We start from the raw sequence: 26,653 nt of genomic DNA, 5'->3' as shown, positions 1-26,653 counted from the left end.
CTATTAAAGTTAATAAATAAATAGTAGAAATAGCCTTTAATCTGAGGTAGATAATACCTAATCTCTATAGTATAATTATATAGATATTCTATAAAATCCTAAGTATTATTCTTATTATTATTCTATTTTAAATATATCTTCCTAATATATTACTTTAGATTATTAAAGTACTTTTTAATAAGGTTAAAGTTTAGTAAATATAGAGGTAGAAACTTAAGATTAATACTTAATATTTAATATAAATCTTTAATTTTATATATATAATAATAAGAGAGGTTATCTATAATAATAATAAAGTTTAGTTTTAGAAAACGCTTATACTTTAGGATAAAGTACTCCTATAACTAATAAAAAAACCTATTACTATTAGTTATACTATAATATATAGTTAAGTATAAGATACTATTTATTATTAAAGTTAATAAGATTTATATATAAAAGTTTTAAAACTAATTAATCTTTATAGTTTAAAATATAGTAAGCTCTTTTAGTACTTATTTAATCCTCTATATCTTAATATCCTTATTAATATTAGATTTATTAATAAATACTAACTAANACTAACTAATTAAAGTAATATTATTATATATAATATAAGTATTTATATTATAATTTATCACTTTATTAAGTAGTAATAATCTTAGACTTCTTATTTATTTAGCTAGCTAAGTATAACTATTAATTAATTATAGAATAACTAATTTAGATCTTAAAGGTTTTAAATAGGAAATCTTATATCTCTTTAAGAGATAGATTACTATAATACTATAGTAGTTTAAGAAGCTCTATATAATACTATATTTCTATTTTTTATTAACTTTAGTAGTACCTCTTATATCTCTATACCTCACTAGTAATATTACGTTATAATCTATATTATTAAATTATTTATTTAGTATAGTTAATAATATTTATTAGTTTATAGGTCTTTTAATCTTTAAATAGTAATATTATTATAATTACTAATAGCTATAGATTTAAAATTTTAAGTACTATTATATTATTATTATTACCTAATATCTTTCTTAATATATCTAATATAANAAACTATAAATATATACTAATTAGTAGTAAATTATAAATAACTAGGTATAATCTATATAGTAGTAGACTTTTTCTTAATATTATAAATAAATTAAGCTATTAAGAGACTTATTACTCCTATTAACTACTAGAACTATTTATTTTAAAGAACTATATTAAACCTCTTAGTATACTTTTATATTACTTAGAGCTATATAAACTATATATTAAATAGATATATAAAGCTATACTATAGGTCTTATTTTCTATTCTTTAATAAATATTACTATAAACTCTAATAATAATAAATATACTTTTTACTAGTTAATTAGTATAAAGATAAGGTAACTAGCTAAATTAGTAATACCTCTATAAATAAATTAATTACTATAGAGGTATTAGATATATACCTTATATCTCTATTATATAGTAATACGTTTAAATATTACTATAACTATAATAATTAATACTAATTAAGGTATTAGTAATAGATTTAGCGCGTTTTATATATAATATAGATAAATACATGTTATAGTATAAAATTAGCTTTTTTTTATGTTTTTACATAAGCGGGGAAAAAAAGGGGGGGTGGACGCTGTTAACGCAACGGAGTGTAACGTACGCGGCTGGTTGGATGTTCTTATGATCACGACATGCCGACATGCAATAGCGAAGCTCCGTGAATGTTTTTTTCCGCTTCCTATATGCGTGAATGATGCTAATGAAAGTTGCCGAGCGGCCCTTGAGAAATGCTTATGAAATTTATCCGTAGATTAGGTCCCTGGCAGATTATTAATTTTATTCGAATGATATTCGTGAAATAAATATTATGACAAGAATATAAAAGATGAGCTGCACTATGTTTTTCGGCGAAGCCGCAGAAACGCATTTAAGAACCTTCATCCATCGCAACATCATATTCTGCCTTAGATATCGATGCTTCTTGTGCTGCATTTACGTCGGGCTTTCCCCGACAATGCGTCTACCTGGCGCGTAGCATGCACCATCAAGATGGGCGATCACGCAATTCACACAAGCGAGGCCAAGGCGCCCCGAGACCTACAGGATTCAGAGCCTAGCAGGATCTTATCACTGACTTTAGTCATCGGTAATCGCGAATGTCTTGAAAGAATAAGAGCAACAAGAGCGCGTGTAATGCCTCAAGCAACATCAAACATCATTTCAAGTACAAAGCAGCCTTCACAACTTCCACCACAAACTTTCCAGAACAATCGAAACAAAGATGGCAGTTGTTCAATCCGCAGTAGCGCCCCGGAGCGGTTTACCATCATCGGCACTGGAAAATTGGGGGGACATTGACGAAGGTCTGCCCCTCTTTGAAGCATTTAAAGTGCCTGGCCAGCAAGACACCGTCAAGTTCGGCCTTCCCTGGTCTTCGTCTTTCCCTCTGGGTCTCAGACCAAGCAAAAAATTGACTTTGACCGAGAGCATCGAAGCCGTTCATAGATTCACCCGGTCAGGTGACTTGGTTAAGCTGATCAGGCAGCATGGCGGTGCAGTGTTGATCCGCGGATTGCCCATCAAAACACCGGACGACTACAGCAAAGTGGCTCACGCATTTGGATTCCGCCCTCATTTTGAGGTTGGGAGACCTCCTTTGAGAACTGTTTTGGCACCAAATGTGAAAACGGCAAACGAGGGGTAGGCTCCGCGATGCTCACCAGTCCGACCACATAGCACGAGCTGATAGTCCGTAGGCCACCCGAGCTCCCGATTTGGCCACATAGCGAGTAAGCATATTGGAACTCTTGTCATCATAGTGTGCTGATCAGGGCAGATACGGTTGGTCGACGATCAACCCAGCTTGGCTTACGTTTAGTGCCCTTCAGATCCCTGAGTCTGGTAGGTGATCACTTTTTGACTTTGTGATGTCGCCATGGATGGCTTGATTGTTGAAACAAGTCTACAATGCGCCTGCTAAGTAGAACCAGGTGGCGCAACTCCCATCACATCAGCAATCTACATTGCCCATGAACTCCAACGTCAATCACCAAAGTTTCTCTCAGATCTTCTCAACAAGGGCGTCAAGTATGTGTACCGCTACACGGTGAAAGCCCTTGTTTCCAACACGGGAACGAGCGTTCGGGGCGCATACGGACAAGAGGTCGCCGACGGAGACGACGAAGAAACGGCCCGAAGAAAGATCGAGGCCGAGGTTCGCCGTCACAGTGACCGCTTTGAGTGGCATGATGATGGGAGCCTGAGCGTGACACATATCGTCCCTGGTTGGTGTTCATCCCCATCATTCGCCATGGAATTTGGCCAGAGCTGACACCACAACGAAGCCATTCGGATCCATAACCCAACCGAGTCTACGGTGTTCTTCGGGAATGTCACTTCCGCCTGGGGGCGGAGTAGACATCATGGTGCGACGAGACCACCGTTCCGCGGCGATGACGGGTCCTATCATCCGCCGCCGACATTCGGTGACGGCACGCCGATTGACGTCGAGGACTTGGACTTGCTGCTGAAACTCGCGGAAGAGGGTGCCGTAGATGTTGAGTGGGAGCAAGGAGACTTGGTTTTGCTGGACGTGAGTACTTTACCTTCGGGAAATCCCCGTGCGAGTGACATCGTGTGTGGTGGCTGACACGAAAGGCGTCCCCAGAATTACGCGGTCATGCATTCGAGGAAGCCTTGGAAGGGGGAGCGCCAAGTCCTGGCTGCACTCTGGGACGATGACGGGAGGATCAGAGATTTTCCAGAAGGCTTAGAGTTGCTGAAGGGAAGTCCGAGAGTCCCCAGGACGGATTCGGGCGGGACTGTCGGATAGGGATCCACGGTCAGCCCTTATCGTCATTGGCCAGGAATCATTCCCGACCGGATATCTCAATGAATATCATCCCTCAGGCTTGAAGATCTTTGACTCGATCTACCTACGCCTGTGCTCCGGTGAGCATACAGTCTTGTTGGCTTCAGTGATGAGCCCTAAGCTTGCCTATCTTGTCATTCATCATCCTTGCCATCTACGTTTCTCGGTTATCGGAGCCCGAGACGATCAAGCCGCAAAAAAAGACGAAGGCAATACGCGCATCACGAGGCGATAATCCGCCATGGAGAACCCTCATCAAGTTCTAGGGGCAGAGTACGATCCTAGCCCCATAGCCACCGCGCGCCACGCCTACCGCCCATGACAGTTTGTCAGGACGCTGTCAGGTCGTAGTTGAAATTGTGTCACCGCGACAAGTACGCGAAGTCTTACTCGGACAGTGGAAACAGGCCAAGGCCCAAGTGGATCATTCCGGGGGTGAAAGGAGAGGATGTTCAAGCGCGGGTCAGATGAAGCTGGCGATGCATCCGTGCGCCAGGGGCCTCCAAGTGGTGCGTGGTGCGGGATGAATTGCAGATAACCTCGCATGCATGTTCCGTCAAATGCAGTCTATCGTCTTATGCATAAGGCTTAGTTGTTGACAAAAGGGGAAGATCATTGCCAGATCGGATCCATCGCGACTTCTTCAACGGCGCATGGCACTGCCATCTTCGATCAAACCGTTTCTTTTCCTATTGTCGAGTTCAAGACACAATTTCCCCCTTTCGACTCTTTCGACTGAGGCAGTGGATAACCAAGAGTCCTTTTCAAATTGGAGACCTTTTGTCGAATCCATGGTGGTTAGGCACCACAGTCGCTTTGACGATGGCGTCGCTTAGCGGCCCTCTCCTAGGCCAACAACAAACGCCACGCTTCCGATGTAACCGCTAATTGTATCATTAGGGGCGCCATGTCTCGTAGCAGATGGCACTAATAGAGCCCGTCTATCCGCCAGCCGCGGCGAAGAAAACCTGCGATACTCCATTGAGTTCCTGGATGACGGGCTAGGAGCCCGCAGCTATGACAGTGGACCGCACGATTCGAGTCTAGAGGAGGCAACTGAACGACAAGGCTCGGACCTCTTCATCACAGCTAGTGCATCCCAATATCCGCATTGACCTCGGAATCACTCCATTGGATGAAGGGGGTGGCTCTCTCTAATACCCTCTCTCTCGCATTCAATGCCGCGGGTTTGGGAGAGGGAACCTTGACCTTTGATTGTTTGTGTCTTCTCAACTCCAGTCATTCGTTCGCACGGTCGGGATTACTTCGCTCGCAATTGACAGTCTTTTCGGTTTGCACTTGTTTTGTTACATGACGGTGTTCCAAGCGGGCGTTCCATCGAAACGTTTTGGAACAAAATACAACAGCAACAACAATCTCGATAAACAAACGACACTCACACGGCAGCGCCAGGATATAATGAACAATGGTCGGTGAGGGTATCCACGGGAGATGGCATGAGGTCTCGCACAAACTCTATCGTCGAGGCCTCATCGGGGATCTTCTCAACGCTCCCGGTAACATAATCAGTCAGGTGTTGTCACCGCCGGCGGCGACAACACAGGAAAGTGTGAAGGCAGAGGGGACACCAGCACCAGCAGCAACATCACAAGCTGCAGCCGCCCAGCCAACAACGCAAGCAGCAGTAGCAGCACCTGCGACGACACAGCAGCCTGCGGCGGCGGCTCCTGCAACATCAACAAAGCAAGAACAACAACAGCAGCAGCCTGTGACAACACCAGCTGCCCAAGCTCCGGCGACAACAAAAGCAGCAGCAGCAGCTCAACCTCAACAATCATCTCCAGCAGCTGCTGCACCCAGTCCTCCAGCAAGTAGTAGTGCTGCAGCTGCAGCGGCTGGTGGTGGAACAACATCCGTTGCCAACGCAGCGGCAGCGGCAGCAGCTCCCACAACCCCCGGTGTTGCTGCGTCTTCCCAAGTCGCAGCATCCTCTTCGATATCACCAACTACAAGAGTTTCTGGTCTCAGCGGCGCAGATGCAACGAGCTCTGGAGGACCGGCTTCGAGTCAGACACCAATCTCACCAAATCTTGATACCCAATCCAGTGGAGGAACTCCCAGTCAGACCCCTTTGGTAGCGACTGGTGTCGTATGTAAGTGATAAAGTCACCTGCCATTTTCTCTATATGCTAATGTCATTCGCAGTGGGTATTGTTGTCTTGATGGGAATTTCCCTGCTGCTTTATTGGTGCTACCGTCGAAGAAGAAGGGCAAACGAACACCACCACGCCGCTCTGCCTCCCGAAAGCCCTGCCAACGAATACGGGCCCGAACCTCGATATCGTGATACCATCGATACAAGCGTCGTCCCGATGACCGAAGTTATGACCGATAGTCGCGCAGTCAGTGGCATTGACCAACTGACAGTCGAGCATCCCAAACCTGAAAGATCATCCGCAGCTCCACCTCAACTTACACTGCAAGGCCTATCCTCAGCGTCCGAACGAACCAACCCCTACTCGGGAACGCCATTCACTTACGCTCAAGCTCAACAATATGCACAATCTCATGGGTTCTCCTTCCCAGCCCCACCACCAATTCCAGAACCTTCCCCTATTCGTATATTCAGATGGCCAACCCGGTCGTCTCGCTCCGGCTCTTCCGCCCCAAGTGTCTGGTCTGCTTGGCGAACATCGAAAACTACTTCACGTGCACAATCTCGTGCGCAGTCTAGAGCATCTCGCAGCACCATGTCTTCTATGCTCTGGCACGGAAGGAGGGACGTCATTGCTAGGAGGACAATGAACCAAACTCCGGTATCAACAAAGAACGGCTTCCTCGCCACTAGTACCCCAGACAGCCCGATGCCCGAGGGTCTTCACACCCCGATCCTGGACTGGCTACACTGGATACGTGGAAACCAATCAGAAAATGGCGACCCGGAGTTCAACCACAGAAAAAGTATCGCCAGTTCCGAGAGCTCTCTCTCAGAAGTAGGAAGCATTGCCAGCAGCGGTGTCTTCTCTCCCACACTCCTTTCTTGGCCTCCGCCGGCCGAGGGCGCACCACCCATGATCGACCCAGATGCCTTGGAGGCTCTACGATACCTACCTATGCCTCTTCAGTTGAAGAGAGAGAGCAGTAACGGCGAAACCTATGTAGAGCCGTCTGGCAGCCGTGTACAAAGCTTCCAATAACTGCAAATTCATGTAATTAATGATGTCTGCTCGGAGACGGCTTCGAGGTACAAGTTGTCCGTCGTTGCATTGCTCAGGTGTCATGGCATATTCAGTATTTATAGCTTAGCAAATACCAAATTTGATCATTAGATGAGATAATCCGTTGACTTGAACTCCTCACCAACATGAATTGTAATGTATACTGTTTTGGCGTGCTACTGCGACTTTTCAACGGCGTCAACCTGCATGATGTTCATGAATCAGGAGACCTTCCTTCAATGACCACTTCTTGTCCAGACGTTGTTTTGTTCCTCCCAGGATAGAAACAAGCATAGAATGCACAGCCAGCTACAAATCCCACAATGCCCAGGGAAGCGTACATCCAAACCAAGTAAGGGTCCTGCGAGACAGGAGCGAGAGCAATGCAAATAGCCGCAGCGACACCAATTGTCAGCCAAAAAAGGGCGGATACAACCGATCGAAGATTAAGGAATTTTGAGCGTTAGATTTTATCTTGGCGTCATCGAACCACTGAGCCGACTCAGGGGCACTCACTTTTTCGGTGCGTGGGTGAATGCTAGCTCAAGCCCAGTAACGATGATGAACGCCTCTGAAAACGCCACCAAGATGTACGCCGGCGCTTGAATCCAGACGTGAATGCTTTTAGGGGGCGAATTGTATATGTAGTGCTGCAGAACACTGGCATAAACCATTGAGATGGATGCGAAAAGGAATCCGACGAAAATTCGGGTAACCGGATCGAAGTTGATGCGATGCTTTCGGAAGAGAGGGTACACAACGACTACGGAGTTCTCGGATTAGATAGTTCTCTAGGGAGCCTAGCTCAGATGGCTGCTTACTGTCAAGAAAAGGAATGAAGATGCACAGGGCGATGGGGTCCAGATTCTGCAGCAAATCGTTCGGCGTGCCATGTAGAGCCATCTCGCCTGCCTGGGAAATCAGGTTGTTCCAAATCTGGATCCAACAAATGAAATAAAGGGGGAAGAACAAGAACATCTAAACATGGAAACGTCAGCTTCACAACCCTGTAAACAACCGATGTCTTCCTACCTTGCAGCTATTCAATCCCCTCATAACGTCCATGACATATTCGTCAGTGTACTTGGCTTCTCTTGCGATAGCATACTTGCTTTCGTGACCAGATTCTCTGAGCGCCGAAGGGGTGGCGTTCTCGAAGCCCTTCTCTTTGATAGCAATGCTGGCTACTCGGAAAGCATCCACAATCGCGGATCCTTCAGGTGGAACCTTCACATATTTCTTCTGACCGGAGATGAAGACGGCTGCGGATATAAGAATTGCACTGGGAAGGTTAAAGTCCAAGCCAAGTCAACGGAGTTGGGCAACTCACATGAGTGGAATCAGGTATGCCAACCAGAAAGAGTGATGGGCCTCAACGTTGACAGTAATCAGAGGTGACAGAGCGCCAATGTTGACAACCCAGTAGAACCTAGAATAGTCGTCAGCTGGTGCCCGCGATATTTCCTCAATATGCGTTATCTTACCACATGAACAAGCGTTGTACAGTGAGCTCAGGATCCACAAGAACCTCTTCGCCGGACTTCAGAGTTCTGACGATGGGATGAGAGTTCTGGTACTGTTCGGCACACATGGGCGTGACGTTAGCTTTGATGCCACCTGTCCCAAGACCGATGGTGATCATTGCGGCAATGAGGCCACCAAAGCCAGCCCCGCTGGTGATCGCTTGCGGTGTTGAAGTTGCAACAAGAATGATGAGACCGATGGTGTAGACAGAGCAAGCAGTAAGGATTGCCTTGAACTTTCCAAGATACTGGTCTGATAATGGTCTTTCAGCAAGGCACTGTATGGAAGGTTTCCAACCAACTTACCTGCTATAACGGCGCCGATGACTGTCGATGCATATGCCCAGAATTTGAAAAAGTTGCCCAACGCAGTTGCCAAAGCTTGGCCTTTCCCGAGAGCTCCCGGAAGATCAGAACTTGGATCATAGGGGTTGCTACGATGGAACTAGTTAGCAATGTGAAGTTACTCTAATCGGAGTTACATAGCATCAGAATAGAGATCGCTCAATCTTCCTGCGTACTTGGCAACTTCAATAACGATGACAGTAGTAGGGATAGGAGTAGAAACGACAATAGCAATAACAACGACGACGACGACAACAACGGTACCTCAATATGGAGTACATGTGAACCCAAAGGAAAACTAGTCGCCCTAGCATATGGAACAGAGGTAGTCTCTTAGAACTTACTTGATGTAATTCTGAATCGGCCCGCTCAGTCCAAAGTAAGTGAATCGCTCTCCCAGCTTTGTTTTTGAATGTTAAACTCGAGCTCCAACTGAATCGAACAAGTCTGATGATCGACATACCTCAACAACCAAGATCAGAAGTGCGACAGTTGGGAGTTTGTCTGGAACTCTCCTAAGACCCACCCATTGCTCCGTAGCCAACTTGACCGGGGCATCAGTATGTACCTGGGCCTCTTCTGCGCCGGCGATGTTGTCTTTGGTGTCGCTCATCGTCACTCTAGCACGACAAGGAAGTATTCATGTGCCGATAATCGAACGATGCCCTTCGGAAGCCGAATGCTGGAACATCTCATAGTCATATAGATGACGAACAAAATGCTTGACTACGGCATTTGTTCAATTCACTGATCCTCTGACTCGACCCGGCGCAGCGGGTAAAGCGGGGTCCCCCGGACTGGCGCTTGAACGCCTGATACGGGAGATAACGCTGGGGATTTTGCGTAGCTCTCATAGGCGGCGTCCATTGGCCTATCACTAAGATAGCGATTGAGAACGCCACCAATCAGATCTCACACCGTCATCTTTTGGTGGTTCATCCGCACTTGGCCCACCAAGATCGGCCATTTGAACGCCGCCAATCAGACACAATGCCGGCCGCCGAGTTCGATGTGTTGGTCATGGAAACGTCCGGCCCGGCGATTGCGGCTTGGATGATGAGACGAACTGCGGAATGAAATGAGACCCGTGGCTCGACATCGCAGTTCAATCGAGCTCAACCACATGCGCATGCATCGAAAATGACGGTTTCACAAACAGTCTGCGAACAGCCGGAAGCTGAGGCATACCCCGGACGACTTGCTATTTCGGCGCAAGACTACCCAGGTATAGATGCAGAGTGGGTTCGGCTTTGGAATGATCATGGCGGCTCCATGGTGAGAGCCGACGAAGTCAGTATTGAAGAGTATCGGAAAAGCCCGGGGAAGTACAGCTTCACTTATCCGACATGTGCTGGTCAGCCAAACTTATAACCAAGTTTTGTCTCAGAATGCGTATTAACAACAGTGTAGGACCTGAAGTATTTCATGTTGAAGACCGCAAGATCCCCGTAACCAGGCCCTTTGGCAAGATCACCGTTCGTGTCTACTCGCCTGAAGGCCCTGGTCCTTTCCCCGTACATCTCAACTTTCACGGAGGTAAGCAAACACCTCATTTGAAAACCCAATTAAATATGAGAACTAGTATTTAACGTTACAGGCGGTTGGGTTCTTGGTGGGCTTCAGAGCGAGGCTGCATGGTGCCGACACATGTGTAACAAAGCAAACATAAAAGTCATTGATGTCGACTACCGTATGGGACCTGAGCACAAATTTCCCACTGCGATTTACGATTGCTGGGATGCTGTTAAATGGGTAACACTGTGCCAATCGATCAGAAATTCCCACCCTCTTAGCTAACATTTGCATCCTCCAGGCTATCGGCAACTCTCAAGCTCTGAACATCGACTCCACCAGCATCTCGTTTGGCGGGCTGTCGGCCGGTGGTCAAATGTCTGCTGTTCTTGCTCATTTTGCAAGAGACGAGAACATTCCGATAAAGTTGCATCTCATGATTGTTCCAGCGACCGACATGCGATATTGCAGCCGGAAGATCAAACAGCTCAATGAAGCCAACTGTCCGTATGAAAGTGCTCGACAATTTCACAGTCTCCCTTGGGGGCCACTGGGGAGAGAACAATGGTTCTTGAAATATTGGCTTGGAGACGATGATGGTAGGATGAAAGCAAACCCTGAAAAAAGACCATTTATTGACACAATGAACTAGATGAACAAGAAACATGTTTGAATGAGTGGATCTTGACGCCCGTCTTGGCGCCAAACTTCAGCGATCTACCACCAGCTCACATCGTAACAGCAGAGTTCGACCTTGAGCGGGACGAGGGGGAGTATTACGGGAGACTGCTCAAAGAAGGTGGTAATCAAGTCACCCAGAAGCGATATGCAGGTGTACCTCACGCGTTTGCACACTATAACCACCCAGAAAGAGGCCTGACCAAGAGCTTCGAGTTTATCGCTGACACGGCTCTTTTGCTCAGAAAAGCGCACTGCTGTAACTAAGCGTTGGGAAATTTTCTAATTTAGAGGAGGTACCATTGAGCCAAAGGTAATCTCAGTCAAGACCTCTAAACATCAAGAAGAATTGATCCTGTTCTTCCCCACTATCGTTCCTGTTGTTGCTGCTTCTATCGTCGTCCTCTATTGTCATCTCTGTCCATACCCGCTAGGTTAGCTGGAGGTATCCTCTCCGATCGCGAACCTTCGTAAAGAAGGTCACCTCTTGCTGGAAATACAATTAACGCCGTGATATCTGGCAAGAGATTATGAGTGTTTTTCTCACTATATTATTGGCGAAGTCGGACTTGATGACAGCTGCCTCATCATATGCCGATGAGACCTTAATAACGCCCACTCAGGTGGGCTACAAGGATAGTCCGAATCAACCTATGACCGAATGTGTACGGAAGTGTCGCCAAAGCTTGTTCGGACTTATCCGCAGATACCCCTGCTTCAATTCAACATCACGCGGAAATCATCCACCACCGCAAGAGATCGTCACTGCGAGCTCACGCAGACCCTGGTAGATATGTATCCACAGCGGACCCTCGATGATATCTAACCCGATATCGTAACTTTCCTCAAAGGAGTGTTGTCCCAAACACGATCAATCGCAATTTCGAACGGTAATTAATTTCAAGGCCAAAGAACAAAAATGCATTTTGAAGAATAAGACTCAATAGATGTTATCAGCTATTGGCTTTCGGTCTTGACGCCGATCTACATCACATGGTTTCTTGTTGACCAGACGCCTTTGATATGGTTCTCATCATCAAACACCACTAAATCCCCACCGGTAAGCTCAAGGTCGTATTGAAGCGGCAATGAAGCTGATCACGAGGGGCTGGTGCTACAAGACCCCACAAATGCTTATAGGGTGCATGATAGAAAATCGAAAAGTTACCTCAAATCGCAACTGCGGCATCATGGATCTTACTGAAGATTGTGATGAGTGGGTCAATGCGAGCGTAGATAAAGCCCTCGACCACACATTCATCCAAGCGGTGACCATCCCACGGATAAACTCATTTGATTGATTCTCGTCATATCTACCACGGCTATCTTTGCCACCTATACAGGCTTCACAATGTCCAAGAATTCCAGGAACGTTCAGACTCACTGGGTCCGTCCACATCAGCCTGAGGGCTCCTCCCGAGATCAAATATGGGCCCTCTCAGACTACGATCACACCATGCCGGCGTTCAACATTCCGATCGTCGCAGTGTACTCCTGTTCTCTCCGCGGAGCAGAAAAAGACTCTCTTATTGAGACCCTGAAAGGTAGCCTTGAACAAACACTCGGTCAATACATACAATTTGGTGGTAAGCTCCAGATACACGATGAGACGGGCCAGTATACTATCAAAACATCCGACAATGACGCCGTGGAACTCAGTGTCAAACACCACGATGATCCCGATGATGATTATGTACCATCCTACGCCAGCCTTGAGAGGCAAGCATTCCCGCCCATGTTGCTGGACGGAAAGAAGCTTTTGCCAAGGATCATGACCGAGAAACAGACGCTCACCCAACATGGATACTTTGTTGAGGATGATGCACCTGTGGCAATGTTCATGGTTACATTCATCCGCGGCGGCTTAGTCTTTGGCATCGGCCTGCATCACCTGGCTACCGATGTGTCAGGACTCGATGGCTTCCTCCAGTCCTGGGCTGCGAACAACAGGAATTTGATGAATGGGCTGGCCCTCGCGCCATTTGACGACTCCATTCTGGATCGCGCACTCCTCACTCACGCTGGCTCTCCACCGGATGAGAATCAGTGGACGGAACTGGACCAAAAGGTGAAATTTGTCAAACTTCTGGATGAGATTCCTCAGCCCCCGCCGCCAGACTTCAAGATGCCCGACACCTCAGAAGTTCTCTTTCACTTCCCAAAGTCCAAGATAGTTAAACTCAAAACAGCTGCATCTCCGGCAGATGCAGACGCTTGGGTGTCCTCCTACGACTCTATCATGGCACTGTGCTGGCGCTGCCTCACACGCGCCCGACAGTCTTCATTCTCCGGAAACACAACCACTGCGTTGATGCACGCTGTCAATGGGCGCAATCGCCTCAAGCCTCAGCTTGCGAAGTACTACATCGGCAATGTGGCTATGCACGGCCGGCCAGAGCTGACCTTTGACGAAGTCGTTGCCCCGGATGCCTTTCCCCGCCTTGCTGCGATGGTACGCACAACAAACGTCGAGGTTGACGACGACCTTTACAAGTCCGCCGTGGAGTGGGTTGCCGGTGTCACCGACAAGCGACGCATCGCGCTCAACATGAACGCGTTCCTCGGCCCGGACGTGGCGAGCACTAGTTGGCAAGGCTTGTCGGCGCATCAGACATGGGACTTTGGTTTCGGGACACCAAAAGCCATCCGTTGGCCGAAGCCAGATATTGATGGATTCGTATTCTACTTCCCTGCTAGAAATACAGGCGACCCTGACGAGGGCGTTGAGCTGGTTGTGTGCTTAGAAGACAGCGCAATGCAGAAGTTGCTCGAGGACCAAGAGTGGCTGAACTACGCGGTAGTCAAAGGACCAAGGAGTTGTTTTGATCTAGATGTGGCCAGAGCTTGAGCGTGTCTTTTCTGGCAGATTCGAAAACTTTATCGGACTAAGCGATAAATGTCATTCGTAAACTCTGATCAAACAATTTGACACCAAATTCTCATCCATCAGTTGCCATAGGGGTAGGAACCAATCTGCTTCACGACTTTTTTTAGCATCATCAGCCAATAAAGACATCATTCAATCGCGTAACACGACACTGTCAGGTCACGTCCGTCTAATTTGACCAAGCCCTCCGCTATGTCAATCTAGCTTAGTGATATCGGGGCGGCATTCAGGGGTAGCGCCGGCCTTGAAAGCGGGGCGTCACATGAACGCCGCCAATGATCGCAAACGCCGGTATCGGTCTCCGGACCCGGATGGCGTGTAGCAGCAGGCTATCAGCCGGGTAAGTTGACATATTTCGCGCGCACATGGCGAGCATGGAGTCGGGTTTGAAATCCGCGATTAATGGTGACCATCGATATAAGGAAGAAGGTGTAGATATCCCATCATCTGCTCAAAATTAGCGATTTTTCATCAAACCTGCCTGCCGCTTAGGTAACTTTGCTCCTCGAAAGAAACAGTCATGATTTCTAGAAATGATGACGATCCGATCGTAATTATTGGGTAAGTTTCCAACTGTAAGCCATGTAGTATAACATCGATCTCACCACAGAATAGAGCGGGTGTGATTGGTTTAGATACCGCCCTTGTCCTCGCGCGGAGAGGACTTGGACGCCAGACAACAGTGATTGCAGAGCATTTCCCGGGTGACACCTCGGTGAACTACACATCTCCATGGTAAGTAATCCTTGGTCTCGCTTATTAGAACCTTCTGACGCACATCAAGGGCTGGAGCCAACTTTTCCGCCATCTCAGGCAGTGACACGAACGCTCTAAGATGGGATCGCCTGGGTTACAGTCATCTGACTCAATTGGCAACTAGCGCTGGTCGAGACTCTTTCGTTCACCGGACACCGTCAATTGAGTACTGGGATGAGGCAGTCTCGGACGACAAAATCAAGTCAATGTCTGAATACTTGGAAGATGTCAGTCACCATTCCTAGTTTTATTCAAGTCCACTAGTTTACTTACTCACGGTTCATTAGTTCAAAGTCATACTTGCAAATGACCTTCCTGATGGGGTGCTATTTGGCGTTTCCTTCACAACAGTCACTATTAACGCACCAAAGCACATAGAGTATCTGTTTGGCTTGCTGAAAAAAGAGTATGGTGTGCAGTTTATCCTGAAAAAGCTGCCCAGCATTCAGTCCGCATTCAGTAGCAAGACCAAGGTTGCCTTTAATTGCACCGGAAACGCTGCGAGGTTTCTGCCCGGAGTTGAAGACACCAAGTGCTACCCAACAAGAGGCCAGATTGTTCTCGCAAGAGCACCGCAAGTCACGACCAACGTCATGAGACATGGTCATGGCTATGAAACCTACATCATTCCGAGACCATGGTCTAACGGTAACGTGATACTTGGCGGATACATGCAAAAGGGCGTCAGGTAAGTCCTCTCACGAACTCGAAAATAGTTGTCTCGCAGCTAAGAGTCTTGAAGTACAAGCGATACCTTCGCTCACGAGACGGACTCGATCTTGAGTAGAACCTCCGCTCTTAGCTCGGAGTTGAAGGAGTCTAAGCCAGATGTACTGGCGAGCTTCTCGGGCCTGAGACCATCCCGAGAGGGAGGTGCCCGTGTTGAACGAACGCAGATTGACGTTGACGGCAGGAAGCACGTGCTTGTTCACAACTATGGGGCAGGCGGAACGGGCTTTCAAGCAGGATATGGGATGGCGTTAGATGCCGTCGAGGCAGTCGATGATATTCTTGAGCAAGTAATGCATAGTAGCACTGCGGCTAGGCTATGAGAAGATAAACAAAACAGGACTCAGTCTAGAGTCGTTCTGACTCCGCAGCTTTAAATGCATCCGCAACATGAGGTCTCAGTTGAAGAACATTTTCAATACTCCGCCAGAAAAGTGCATCTATCCTCAGAAGTCCGAGTCGTAGAAATGGGAATGAGACGACTTTGATTCTTAGCAGCTTTCGGGTAGACTGCAAATCAGCAATCCAGCGTGATGCTTCTTCAAAGTCAGTGGACGTAACAGCCATCGTCATCAACGTGAAGCAAACTGATGAGAACATGAATTGAGTCCAAGGAGGCCAGAAGCCGCCGTCCGTATCGGGGCTTAGACTCCGGATGATTGCAGACATTCCGATAGTACATGTTCTCATCTCTTCTCTTACCACTCGCAAAGATCGCGACGGATCATGCGAGTGGTACTCCGTGATCGTGGTCTCTCCCAGCCACGGCCTCAGCTTAGCTCGGCCGATGATCAGTTGCACATAAAGCTGGCCAAGGCAATTCTCAGTAGAAGAGGTTGAGGCATCATCATTGGTGATGTTGCGCAACTCTTTTAGCAGTGGCTGTGCTATGTCGAAGGTTCTCTCGTGATCCCCAGATAAGATCCCGACACTTCCTGTGGAGCTTGGGCATGTCAGCTGTGAGACCGATTGCCAAATGTTTGACACTTACTAAAGCTTCGATAACGTTAATGCAAGCGTGCTTGTGATAGCTGAGAAGTGTATGAGATTATTTTGTGCAGGAGCGTCGAGGCTCGAATCAGAAAAGTCGTCGTAACCCACGGTTGTGACAAGCCAATTGTCCTCGTGAATCAACGGTGGCCGACCAAGGCCGCAAGCTAACCACTTATCAGTCACATAGACGATGAAAGACAGCCTACGACGATGTGATATTTGCCATGATGCCATGGACCATCTTGAAGGGTCAAGATGGAGACCCAAAGTAGTAGCACAAGATGCAAGCCTCCCCATTAGGTCCCATCTGGAACCTGCATCCGCGACCATTGGGTCAGAAGAAGGCCGGAGGATGAGCAGCAATAGTGCTTGTACGATGGCGAGCGTTGGTGAATGCATTTCGTACGCGAGGCTCTTCTCAATAATCCGAGAGAGTTCGGCATATGGAGGCCTGTCGTAAGCTACATCGACACTGAGCTTGTCGTCGTGGACAGCGAAAGGTAGTGAGATGGCATATGTCGCAGCGACGAGACATGAGGGCGCTGATTCCGGGTCTAAGGGATGCGACTCTGAGAAGATCGGCCATTTCGGATAGATGAACTGATGGAATAGCCGAACTAGGCGTCGTCCAACATCCAAAGGGATGACCTTGTGTAACTCCTCTCTTAGAGATTCTTCCTGGCCTTTCCCGAGGCCAGCCTCCTCTCGCCTTCTAGAGAACAGAGACTGTTGCGAAATTAGGAACTGACAAGGGATTGGGCTTTCCTGTACTGAATGGATGGCCAGCTCTTTAAATCCATACATGCCCATATCGTTGAATCGGTAGTGGCGGACCAAGAGGGGGTCCATGTCGCTGCTGAGACCCATGAACTGCGGGTTTGCACCTGCGGGATAGCCAGTATCTGGTGCAGATTCCATGCTCATGTTGGGTGATTCAGTCTCAAGAGCAGCGACAGACAGCGAGTCAGGCGGCCGCGGACTACGGAACATGGCCTCAAATTCGGATTGCGTGGTGTCGAAGTTGAAGGCTTCGCCAAAGTGCATGGTCCCATCCTCGGGAAGCTGCCCATCGGCGAAGCTCCCGAGGACTTGACCTGGGCTTGGTGCGACTGTTTGCCTTCGAGGTGTTACGTCAACACTGGCGTCTACCGGGCCCGCGTGTGGTCCGTCGACTGGCACCGTTCTCTTTCGGGGCGCTGCAGCCTCGATGAAGGTGCACTCACGCCCATGCAAGACGCAAAGACGACATGGCGGCGCCAGGTCGATGCGACATGCCGTCTTCCGTGCACGGCAGAAATCACATGGCCGCTGGCGTTTGCTCATGTAACGACGCGGTTGGGTGATGTTGCTGGACATCGTGGACGCGTTGGTACGTTAGGGTATAGAAAGACGAGCCACGCCGGTGTCAGATGAAAGATAATTGTGTTGACATGCCAATCTCATGTTAAAACGTTGAATCCAGGTGACATCAGCTCGAATTTGAGGCGCTGCCCATATTAACTCATGGATGTCGGAGAGGATTTGAATCTGGTCAAACGAACTTTTTTCGCCGGCCGCGATAGAACCCTTGGGGCACACTATCTGGCAGCTCCAGATGGCGCCAGCTGGCGCAATGAACCCCCTTTTTGGCCTTCACGAAACAACTATGTGCTCTTCGACTTGACAATACATTGACCAGATTTGGGAAATGTGGCAAAATAATTCATGAAGCTCATTGATTCGGGCGTTGTTTCCTCCGACAAAACAGCTTCACTGCACTCCCTGAAAAAGCCAGCCGCAGCCAGTCGTATCTCCATGTACGCCACGTGAATGCCGATACAGATGCGAGATCCGGACCCAAACGGCGCGACGACGGCTTTGGCGTCTCTGGACATATTTGACTCTGGGAACCATCTCTCCGGATTGAATCTAGACATATCCTATTAGCGTCGGAACATCGGTCGCAGATATAGCCAAGTCACCTACTCCAACGCGTTTGGGAACAAGTCCTCCTTTCTATGCATTGTGTAACTTTGGGCGCTAACGGTGGTCTTCTCGGGGATCATGAATCCTTCCAAATTCAAGCCGCCAGCGGGTGCTCTCCTTGGGAAAGCGCCCTGCGCTGCAGCGAAAAGACGATTCGTCTCGCTGATAGTGGCATTCAGCAAAGGCAAACTCTCTACGTCCGCATCTGTGAAGATGTCTGGCAAAGTTGCGACTTCTGCCTCAATTGCCGCCTGAAGTTTCGGACGGGATAAAACGGCATATATGAGATAGGACAGAGTAACAGCTGTTGTATCGGTAGCAGCGACCGTAAAGTTTCCGGCCTCGTTCTTGATGTCGAACTCGGTTAGGATCTCTCCCTTTTCGGCGCCAGCCAAAATCGTACCAAATATGTTTCGGTCTCCCATCTGCATTCGCTTTTTGCTGTTCTGTACAGCGCGGGAGGCGTAATCAAGGACGTAGTCCCATCCTCGGAAGGCTGTTCGACACCATGGGTGCGGGATCAAACGACCCACAGTCTTGATCAACGGCAGTTCTGCGGTCAGGCCGGAACTCTGGATGTAGATTGCCACCGAACGAATGAACTCATTTTTCTGATCAAAGTTAGATTTTCTTAGCAGCCGCGACATAACCAAACAACCGTCGTAATGACGAGCGCCTCACCTGTCCCTTTCCAAGCATGTCCCAAGACTCGCCGAACATTAGTTCCCCAGAAATATCCGATGTCATGAACGTCCACCATTTGAGCACATCGGCCTTTCCATTCTCCTTCAGATCATTCGCAATTCTAATCACGGCCTTCTTTGCGATTGCCTTGATGGTTTCTTCCCATTGGACTCTGAGCTGAGACTTGGTGAAGGCCCTGGCGAACATTTTCCGGCGTTGCGCATGCTCTTGATGATCGGTCATGGTGAACAAACCTGGGTAGGGATGTCCGCCGAGCTTTAGATACCACTCGTGCTTGCTACAACGAGAACCTACGGAGTAGATCTTTCTGTGGCCATCGACGGACACCACTGAAACCTCGCCAGGGCTGAGTCGCACGATGTCGCCATACTTGCGATGCAGGTCGTCGACGTAGAATATTCTTCTCCCCATGACAACATGGTACTTGAGGACATAGTGGGTGAAGTGAGTGTACCAAGGACCGGGCACGTACTTCAACGGCGAAAGCAAGGAACGGAGCGCAATCTGTTGTGGGAATGTCAGAATCGGACAGATAATGCCCATGTCTAGCAAAAGGATGTGATGGTACTTACTCGAACGCTTGAGATTATGACGATGCCAACCAAGAGAATGGTTGCGGGCTTACTGACGAGATCCATGTTGTTTTTCACAGTGGTTAAAGAAGCGGATGAGGGTGATCGCAGCGGTATTATTTCAGTTCAGAACAGTATTTGATATTTATAAGGTATCAATCGATACTAGGACATGAGTTCATGTTGCCATCATCAGTCTCAACCAAATGGAGAGGTGAACCTCAGTTCTCGGCGTCGGAAATCAAGAAAGTGCGAATGCACCCAGGTTGACTAAGACGCTGGCCGAGAACGCCTGCATTCCCACAAGGATGGCACTGCTTATTTCTGCCCATACTGTGGCTTAGGCTTCGATCGTCAATTTTCCCCGCTAGTCAAAGGCAGCGCTCTGTTAAAACTGCAATCTCGTGGCAGGTAGCGCCCGCATCCCGCTATTTCATCCCACCGGCTGTCTCCAGGTAAGGTGAAAAGCCCACCAAGAACATGAAACATAGCATATTGAATGTCCGTGTTCGTCCAATCAATGGCCTGATGTGTAGCCTGCTGCTGTCATAGATCGGCCAGTGGAACCACAGCACAGCTCGTCCCGGCGGGATGCCATGGCGGACTCTGGGCTTGGTGTTGTGCCGGCAGGTACTTACCGTTTAATTCGGACATTTTCTTTTTAGTCTCGCCGAATAGCTACTTTGAGGCTTTGATCTAATCTAATGACCATGAATAGATATAGGGCTGGGTTGTGTGCATTGCATGTTACGGCTGCAGGGTGTTTCGACCGAAGATGGGACAAAGTCATCCATCGGTCTAACAGGTCAACAGTAGTAGTAAAGTGTAGGGATCACGAAGACAACGACGATAACGATGACGATGACGACGAAGACGATAAAAGAAATAGGTATATCAAGAGTTGTAGGCAAGAATAAAGGCAATTGACTTTTTTTACACGGCATAGGAAAGGGTTAACTGGAAGTCTTCACACATTTGTTAATGACACCTATAATTACTTTTGTGTGATAGGTCTTTACCAATTGATCTGTCGAAAAACAGGGCTCTACAATGCATATTACTGCGTATTCCAAAAAAAAAGTCGGTCATAAGCTGGAAGGGTCACATATTGGAAGATGGGCCTTGCTTGCTAGACACAGTCAACGCCCATGACGCTCACATTTTGGACTCCTTTCTAAAAGGGTGCATGCTTCTTATTCGCCTCTGGCCTTTGGATGATGTGTAAAGTGAGACACCTTGGCTGGCGATAATTCAAAATTCAAGTCCTAACCTGGGGCATCTATCAGAGGAGATAAACGCGGTGTCGGTCCCTTCTGCCTCGAGATATGGGAGGCTGGCATATCCACAACTGTGAATTACCCCGCAGAGGACTTCCCCACGAACAAGTCACTGTGCCTACCTTGGGCCCAGAGTTCCCCAGCACAACACAGATCCAAACACGCCAGTGGACTGAAGACCTGGGATGTGGAAGAGAAAAGAAAACAGACGGCTCAGACGTTTCCTGGGCCAACCGCGGTGTCGGGGCCGAGACGGTTTTGAATACTCCACGGAGGTACTTGGGAGACTCAGGGTTTGAGGAGCAAGAAGTTGGAAGTCCATCATTGTCCATGAAGAATGGTACGACTCGAGAAAAGCAGAAACTGCTCTGCAAGCACTCTGCAAGCAGTCTGCGGCGATAACTCGACAGCCAGAGCCCGGCAGACTCCAGCATTACAGAGCAACAGGCCTCTCGATATGATTGGCAGGACACGCCGCAAAAGTTCCGTGTTCTGGGCCCGCAAACTTGCCGAGATAGCCGAGATAAGACACGGAAAGCCCCCACAACCGGCGCTGTCCGCGCGGCACCTCAAAGATAAGCGCACTTTTGTACACTATGATCAACTTTCCTCAAGCTGTTGACATCTCGGTCATCGGTGGACAAAGGCGGCCACGTCCTGGAACACTCCATCCCCCATTCATTGTAAAAAACTCCGATTTGCCTGATTGACCGTACAATCTGCAACGCGCCGCTAGCCGTGGCAAGGATATTCAGAAAGCTCGCGTTGATGTCGAAGGGTCGCCGATAGTGCCTCTTTGCTGAATATGTCTCGTTGTAATGTTGAATATCCAAAAATGTTATGTGAGAGATCGTGCCATTATGATTCTAAGATACACAGTACTACGGCACTCCTGAGCCTCGCACAAAGATGGGCCAGCAAGAAGACAACATTGAGAAATCAGACAGCCCGAGAAGAAGTCGATTCGAGGCCGCGACATCAACCGGCATCCCTAGCATGAACCTCTCCAGGGTGGCGTGTAGTGCGCACGCGACAATCTGGAAGCCCGCAAATCACTTCCGCGTTAGGGCCTCCACCCGGGTAGGTGGGTAGCATCGAAGAGGAACCCACCGTGATAGGTAAAGGTGAAAAATTAAAAAAGGCGCGCCGGCAGGCCGCATTTCTAGAATAAGATGCCCCGTCTTGGCAGCCTTCCTACGCCAAGAGAGTTTGTGTCCCTTTGACTAGGTTCTACATACCTTCGTTCAACGTCAACCCTCAACCGCGACTTACACCAAGCTCAACGCTGAGCCCGACTAAACTCGGTCCCGACGACGGTCGCTGCTGCGATGGATCGCTACGACGAGAAAGGCATGGGCGAGAAAACGTCGTCGCCCCAGCGCTCTCTGGAGGCCGGCAGCGATGACTCTCCAAAGGAGACTGGCATTCTGGCCACTCTGCGCCGGTGCGAGGGCAGAATGGACAGAGCTTTGGGCGTTGAGTCTCACGCCATCGACCGCAAGACGGAGGCCGACAAGCGCCCCGTCAAGTGGCATGAGGAGTTGACCATGGCTCTTCTGTGGGCGTCTGGTACGATGGGTATCAGCTGCTTCGCAACAGGTTTCCTCGGGTGGGAGTTTGGCCTTGACCTGAAGCGGGCCATTCCCATCTTCATCTTTGGCTCCATCCTCGGCGGTGCCGTGTCTGGGTACTGTGCCACCTTTGGTGCGGCGACCGGTCTGCGTCAGATTTCGGTATCGCGGTACAGCTTTGGCTGGTGGCCGAACAAGCTCATCGCATTCTTGAATGGTCTCGAGCAGCTTGGCTGGGCCTCTGTCGCATCCATTAGTGGCGGGTTGGCGCTGACTGCCGTTGCCGATGGCCGCATCTCCTTGGTCGTCGGCGTCATCATCATCGCTGTCGTATCGCTTCTGGTCAGCTTTCTCGGTCTGCGCTACATCCTGGTCTATGAGCGCTATGCGTGGCTCATCTACCTCATCATCTTCATTATTATCTTCAGCATGGTTGGTCCCTATGCCGACGACGTCACCCCGGCCCAGGTCACAGGCGCCGATCTTTCTGCCAGCGCTCTCTCCCTTCTTGCGGTGGTCTACGGAAGCTCCGCATCGTGGGCCACCATGGTCTCCGACTACTACGTCCAGTACCCGACCAATGTTTCCAGACTCAAGGTGTTCACCCTTACGACTCTCGGCATCGCTATCCCCACGTCCATCGGTATGACCGCTGGTGCCGTGGTGGCCAGCTCTCTGAACAACCAAACAGCCTGGAAGGACGCCTACGAGAACGAAGGCCTTGGCTTCCTGATCCGAGACATGCTGCACCCGCGAGGCTTCGCCAAGTTTCTCCTCGTCATCTTCTCCTTCAGCGGCATCAACACCAACATTATCTCCCTCTACTCCGCCGCTATCTCCTTCCAGCAGATGGCCCGCCCCCTCGCCAAAATCCCCCGGTTCCTCTGGACTTTCCTCTGCTTTGCTGTTGTCGTTGGACTGGCCGTCGGCGGCCGCAGCCAGTTGAACACCTACCTGCAAAACTTCCTCAGCTTGTTGGGCTACTGGTGCACGAGCTATTTTGTCATCCTGCTGATGGAACACACCATCTTCCGGCGTGGATACTTCGCCAACTACGATCTCGAAGGTTGGAACGATCCGAGCCGCTTACCTCTTGGCATCGGAGCTAGCGTTGCCTTCCTGGTCGGGGTGGTCGCGTGGTGCATGGGCATGGTTGAGACCTGGTTTGTGGGACCTCTTGGCGGGCTGATTGGCGAGTCTGGGGGTGACATTGCCAACGAGCTGACGCTTGTGGTGTCTGCTTTGGCATATTTGCCGGCTCGTTACCTTGAGTTGAAATATTTCGGCCGATAGGTGGTTTCTTTCCGCAACTGAGCAACATCGGCAACACAGTTGGTTGCCTGAGGGCTCTCTTTCACCAGCTTCGCCCCTTCTCCCGTGTATATGATTCTTTCACGCCAAATACAAGATAAAGATCCCGAGTTCGAAAAACACGGACTAGCATCAGTCTTCACAGTTCATGTTCCCTGGGTCTGCCGGTGGCATTGTGTTACCCCTCTTTGTGGGGGACTTCGTGGGGGCCAAATCTCGGGAAGAAGTCCGTGACGGATCCATGGCTGTAGGAGCGAGGTCCCGATAGCTACCTCTCCTCCGGCATTTCCGGATGGGCGGCTCCAACGATGATGAGGCAAAATCGAGAAATTCACAGAAAAGGGGCCAGCTGACACAGATGCCTATCGCATCACTTTCACGGCTCATATCATTACAATCTACCCCAGGTATCTTAGCTATCCTAGAACAAGTCCGTAACTGCACCATCTGAGGCGCTAGCCACCAGCTTCGCGTACTTGGCGAGAGTACCTCTCGTCACGGGAGGCCTGGGCGGCTTCCACAAACGCAATCTCTCCTTGATATCTTCGTCGCCCACGTTCATGCTAATCGTACACGTCTCGGCGTCGATGCTGATCATGTCTCCGTCCTTGATAGCGGCAATAGGTCCGCCGACCGCCGCCTCGGGGACAATGTGTCCCACGATGAATCCGTGGGAAGCGCCAGAATATCTTCCGTCCGTGATCAGGGCGACGTTCTTGAGGTTGGCACCAATCAAGGTCGCAGACGCCTTCAGCTGTTCCGGCATTCCAGGGCCGCCCTTAGGGCCTTCGTAACGGACAACGAGGACGATGTTCCTGTCGCGGGGGATGTTGCCGGCATTGAGCTCTGTGACGAGCTCGGATTCCTTGTTGAAGCAGCGCGCCTCGCCTTCGAAGCGCAGGCCCTCCTTGCCAGTGATCTTGGCTACTGCGCCGCCGGGGGCGATGTTGCCGTGCAGCACGACGAGATGGCCGGCGGCCTTGATGGGGTTGGAGAGGGGTCTGATGATATCCTGCTGAGGGGGCAGAGATGGCCAGTCGGCGACATTCTCCTCGAGCGTCTTGCCGGTGACTGTGAGAGTCTTCCCGTTGAGCAGGCCTCCTGCGATGAGGAGCTTGGTGACTGATGGGACGCCGCCGATGTGGAAAAGGTCTTCGATCACGTACTTGCCGCTGGGCTTGAGGTTGGCGATGAAGGGGGTCTTTCGAGAGACGCGCTGGAAGTCTTCGAGGTCGAGGGGGACTTCAGCTGCTCTGGCCATAGCAAGAGTGTGCAGGACGGAGTTGGTGGATCCTCCCAAGGCCATCGTGATGACGAGTGCGTTCTCGAAGGACTCCTTGGTGAGAATATCCCTAGGTCGAATGTTGCGGCGCAGGCAGACCTCAATAGCATCGGCAACCTTTTCCGCTTCCCTCATCTTGGTGGGGGACGCCGCCGGAGTACTAGATGAGCCCGTGACGGATAGACCAAGTGTCTCGATGATGGTGGCCAGACTGTTCGCAGTGTACATGCCACCACAAGCACCAGGACCCGGTACGGCGCCCTTTTCAATGGATGACAGAATCTCCTCGGGCGTGACATTCTTGTCGTCGGACCAGGAGCCCAGCGTACCGAACAGGTAAGCACCCTGAGCCTCATAGCAAGTGACAATGTCGATAGGCTTCTTCAACACTTCGCAGTAGCCACCGGCAACAGTGCCACCGTAGACGATGACTGATGGACGGTTGTGTCTGGCGACTGCCATGACGCAGCCTGGCATGTTCTTGTCGCATCCGGGGATGGCGACAGTGGCGTCGTGAGCTTGGGCGCAAGTGATTGTTTCGATATTGTCGGCGATGAGCTCTCGAGACTGCAGGGAGAATCTCATGCCCTCGTTGCCTTGGGCAATACCGTCGGAGACTCCCAGCGTGCTGTACTGCCAAGCGATGTAACCCTTCTTCTTGATGGCCTCTTTGACTGTCTTTCCCAGATCCAGGAGATGCATGTTGCATGGGTTGCCCTCCCACCATACTGAGGCAACGCCAACTTGAGGGGCCCTCTGCATCATCTCCTCGTTAGGAACACCAGCTGCGTAGAGCATTGCCTGTTGAACATGTTAGCCTGCATCCTTTGAAGGGATATTTTGACACTTCTTACCTTGGCACCAGGAAAATCATGCTCGCGAGTGAGGAAGGTTGAAAACTTGTTAAGAACCGGCTCTCCATTTTCCCAAGTGGCGTCATTCGGGGCAATGGGGAAGTCGACGTATCTCGGCTCATGTTGTCCCTGTTCCTCGCCAGCGGCGGGATGGACCGCACTAAAGTTTGAGACCATCTTGTGTACTTCAAGAAGGCTTCACAAATGTAAGAGGAGATGGGATTTAAGCCAAAGAAAAGTGCACCGAACTCGGAGAACAATCGGGGCCGACGATGTTTTTATAAAAACACACACAGATTCACTGCACCGGCCCCAGACCCCATTCACCTGCTAACACAATTCCACAGTGAACACGGGGGTGCGGGGTAGAAACCAACCGAGCTTCTCACGATACACGGCGTCTCCAATCACGTAACAGTGAATACCGGTTCGTGAGGAGAAAACTGGGAATTTTTAATGGAGCCGCGCGACGGGATGACTGACGACTAATCGATATAGGCCGGATGCGATTTGTTGGCGCGGTGCCGGTGGAGCAAGCCTAATGCTGACGAGTCTTGTGTTGGGGGAGAACCCCGCACCAGACCCGGAGAACAGTCCGGCTCGCCTTGCGGGTTCTGGATCCCGAAGGACGGACTTCTGCCGAGTGTTTGGAGGCATC

The 26,653-nt window shown here is 49.6% G+C and overlaps 8 protein-coding genes across 8 annotated transcripts; 5 read left to right on the top strand and 3 right to left on the bottom strand.

The window, feature by feature from the left end:
* Positions 1-2,266: 2,266 nt before the first annotated feature.
* Positions 2,267-7,014, top strand: GCG54_00015136 (Clavaminate synthase-like protein; the record flags this gene model as incomplete). The annotated part of the gene is made up of 10 exons (XM_045414951.1): positions 2,267-2,685; positions 2,742-2,774; positions 2,822-2,886; positions 2,976-3,269; positions 3,330-3,577; positions 5,264-5,285; positions 5,344-5,970; positions 6,023-6,219; positions 6,278-6,436; positions 6,547-7,014. 10 exons carry the CDS (start codon positions 2,267-2,269, stop codon positions 7,012-7,014), a joined length of 2,532 nt encoding a protein of 843 aa, XP_045261073.1.
* A 330-nt stretch (positions 7,015-7,344) lies between these two features.
* GCG54_00015135 (putative peptide transporter ptr2) lies at positions 7,345-9,516 on the bottom strand (the record flags this gene model as incomplete). Its single annotated transcript, XM_045414950.1, has 9 exons — positions 7,345-7,396; positions 7,552-7,798; positions 7,857-8,013; positions 8,068-8,317; positions 8,366-8,464; positions 8,520-8,811; positions 8,865-8,992; positions 9,248-9,303; positions 9,367-9,516. 9 exons carry the CDS (start codon positions 9,514-9,516, stop codon positions 7,345-7,347), a joined length of 1,431 nt encoding a protein of 476 aa, XP_045261072.1.
* A 527-nt stretch (positions 9,517-10,043) lies between these two features.
* Positions 10,044-11,360, top strand: GCG54_00015134 (Arylesterase; the record flags this gene model as incomplete). The annotated part of the gene is made up of 5 exons (XM_045414949.1): positions 10,044-10,257; positions 10,314-10,439; positions 10,501-10,655; positions 10,717-11,014; positions 11,068-11,360. The coding sequence occupies 5 exons, from the start codon at positions 10,044-10,046 to the stop codon at positions 11,358-11,360; spliced, it is 1,086 nt and encodes a 361-aa protein (XP_045261071.1).
* A 1,084-nt stretch (positions 11,361-12,444) lies between these two features.
* On the top strand, positions 12,445-13,941 carry GCG54_00015133 (uncharacterized protein; the record flags this gene model as incomplete). Its single annotated transcript, XM_045414948.1, has 1 exon — positions 12,445-13,941. One exon carries the CDS (start codon positions 12,445-12,447, stop codon positions 13,939-13,941), a length of 1,497 nt encoding a protein of 498 aa, XP_045261070.1.
* A 559-nt stretch (positions 13,942-14,500) lies between these two features.
* Positions 14,501-15,788, top strand: GCG54_00015132 (D-amino-acid oxidase; the record flags this gene model as incomplete). The annotated part of the gene is made up of 5 exons (XM_045414947.1): positions 14,501-14,541; positions 14,596-14,715; positions 14,765-14,963; positions 15,024-15,424; positions 15,479-15,788. 5 exons carry the CDS (start codon positions 14,501-14,503, stop codon positions 15,786-15,788), a joined length of 1,071 nt encoding a protein of 356 aa, XP_045261069.1.
* Positions 15,789-15,813: 25 nt separating this feature from the next.
* Positions 15,814-19,766, bottom strand: GCG54_00015131 (putative sterigmatocystin biosynthesis P450 monooxygenase; the record flags this gene model as incomplete). The annotated part of the gene is made up of 6 exons (XM_045414946.1): positions 15,814-16,408; positions 16,457-17,806; positions 18,103-18,366; positions 18,424-19,034; positions 19,105-19,632; positions 19,701-19,766. The coding sequence occupies 6 exons, from the start codon at positions 19,764-19,766 to the stop codon at positions 15,814-15,816; spliced, it is 3,414 nt and encodes a 1,137-aa protein (XP_045261068.1).
* A 2,539-nt stretch (positions 19,767-22,305) lies between these two features.
* GCG54_00015130 (Vitamin B6 transporter TPN1) lies at positions 22,306-23,841 on the top strand (the record flags this gene model as incomplete). The annotated part of the gene is made up of 1 exon (XM_045414945.1): positions 22,306-23,841. The coding sequence occupies one exon, from the start codon at positions 22,306-22,308 to the stop codon at positions 23,839-23,841; it is 1,536 nt and encodes a 511-aa protein (XP_045261067.1).
* Positions 23,842-24,280: 439 nt separating this feature from the next.
* GCG54_00015129 (putative dihydroxy-acid dehydratase) lies at positions 24,281-26,172 on the bottom strand (the record flags this gene model as incomplete). Its single annotated transcript, XM_045414944.1, has 2 exons — positions 24,281-25,942; positions 25,996-26,172. 2 exons carry the CDS (start codon positions 26,170-26,172, stop codon positions 24,281-24,283), a joined length of 1,839 nt encoding a protein of 612 aa, XP_045261066.1.
* Between the last annotated feature and the right edge of the window lie 481 nt (positions 26,173-26,653).

The sequence above is a fragment of the Colletotrichum gloeosporioides genome (assembly GCF_011800055.1).
Source record: "Colletotrichum gloeosporioides strain Lc1 chromosome Unknown consensus_66, whole genome shotgun sequence".
NCBI lineage: Eukaryota > Fungi > Ascomycota > Sordariomycetes > Glomerellales > Glomerellaceae > Colletotrichum > Colletotrichum gloeosporioides.
This window is presented reverse-complemented; position numbering and strand designations above follow the sequence as displayed.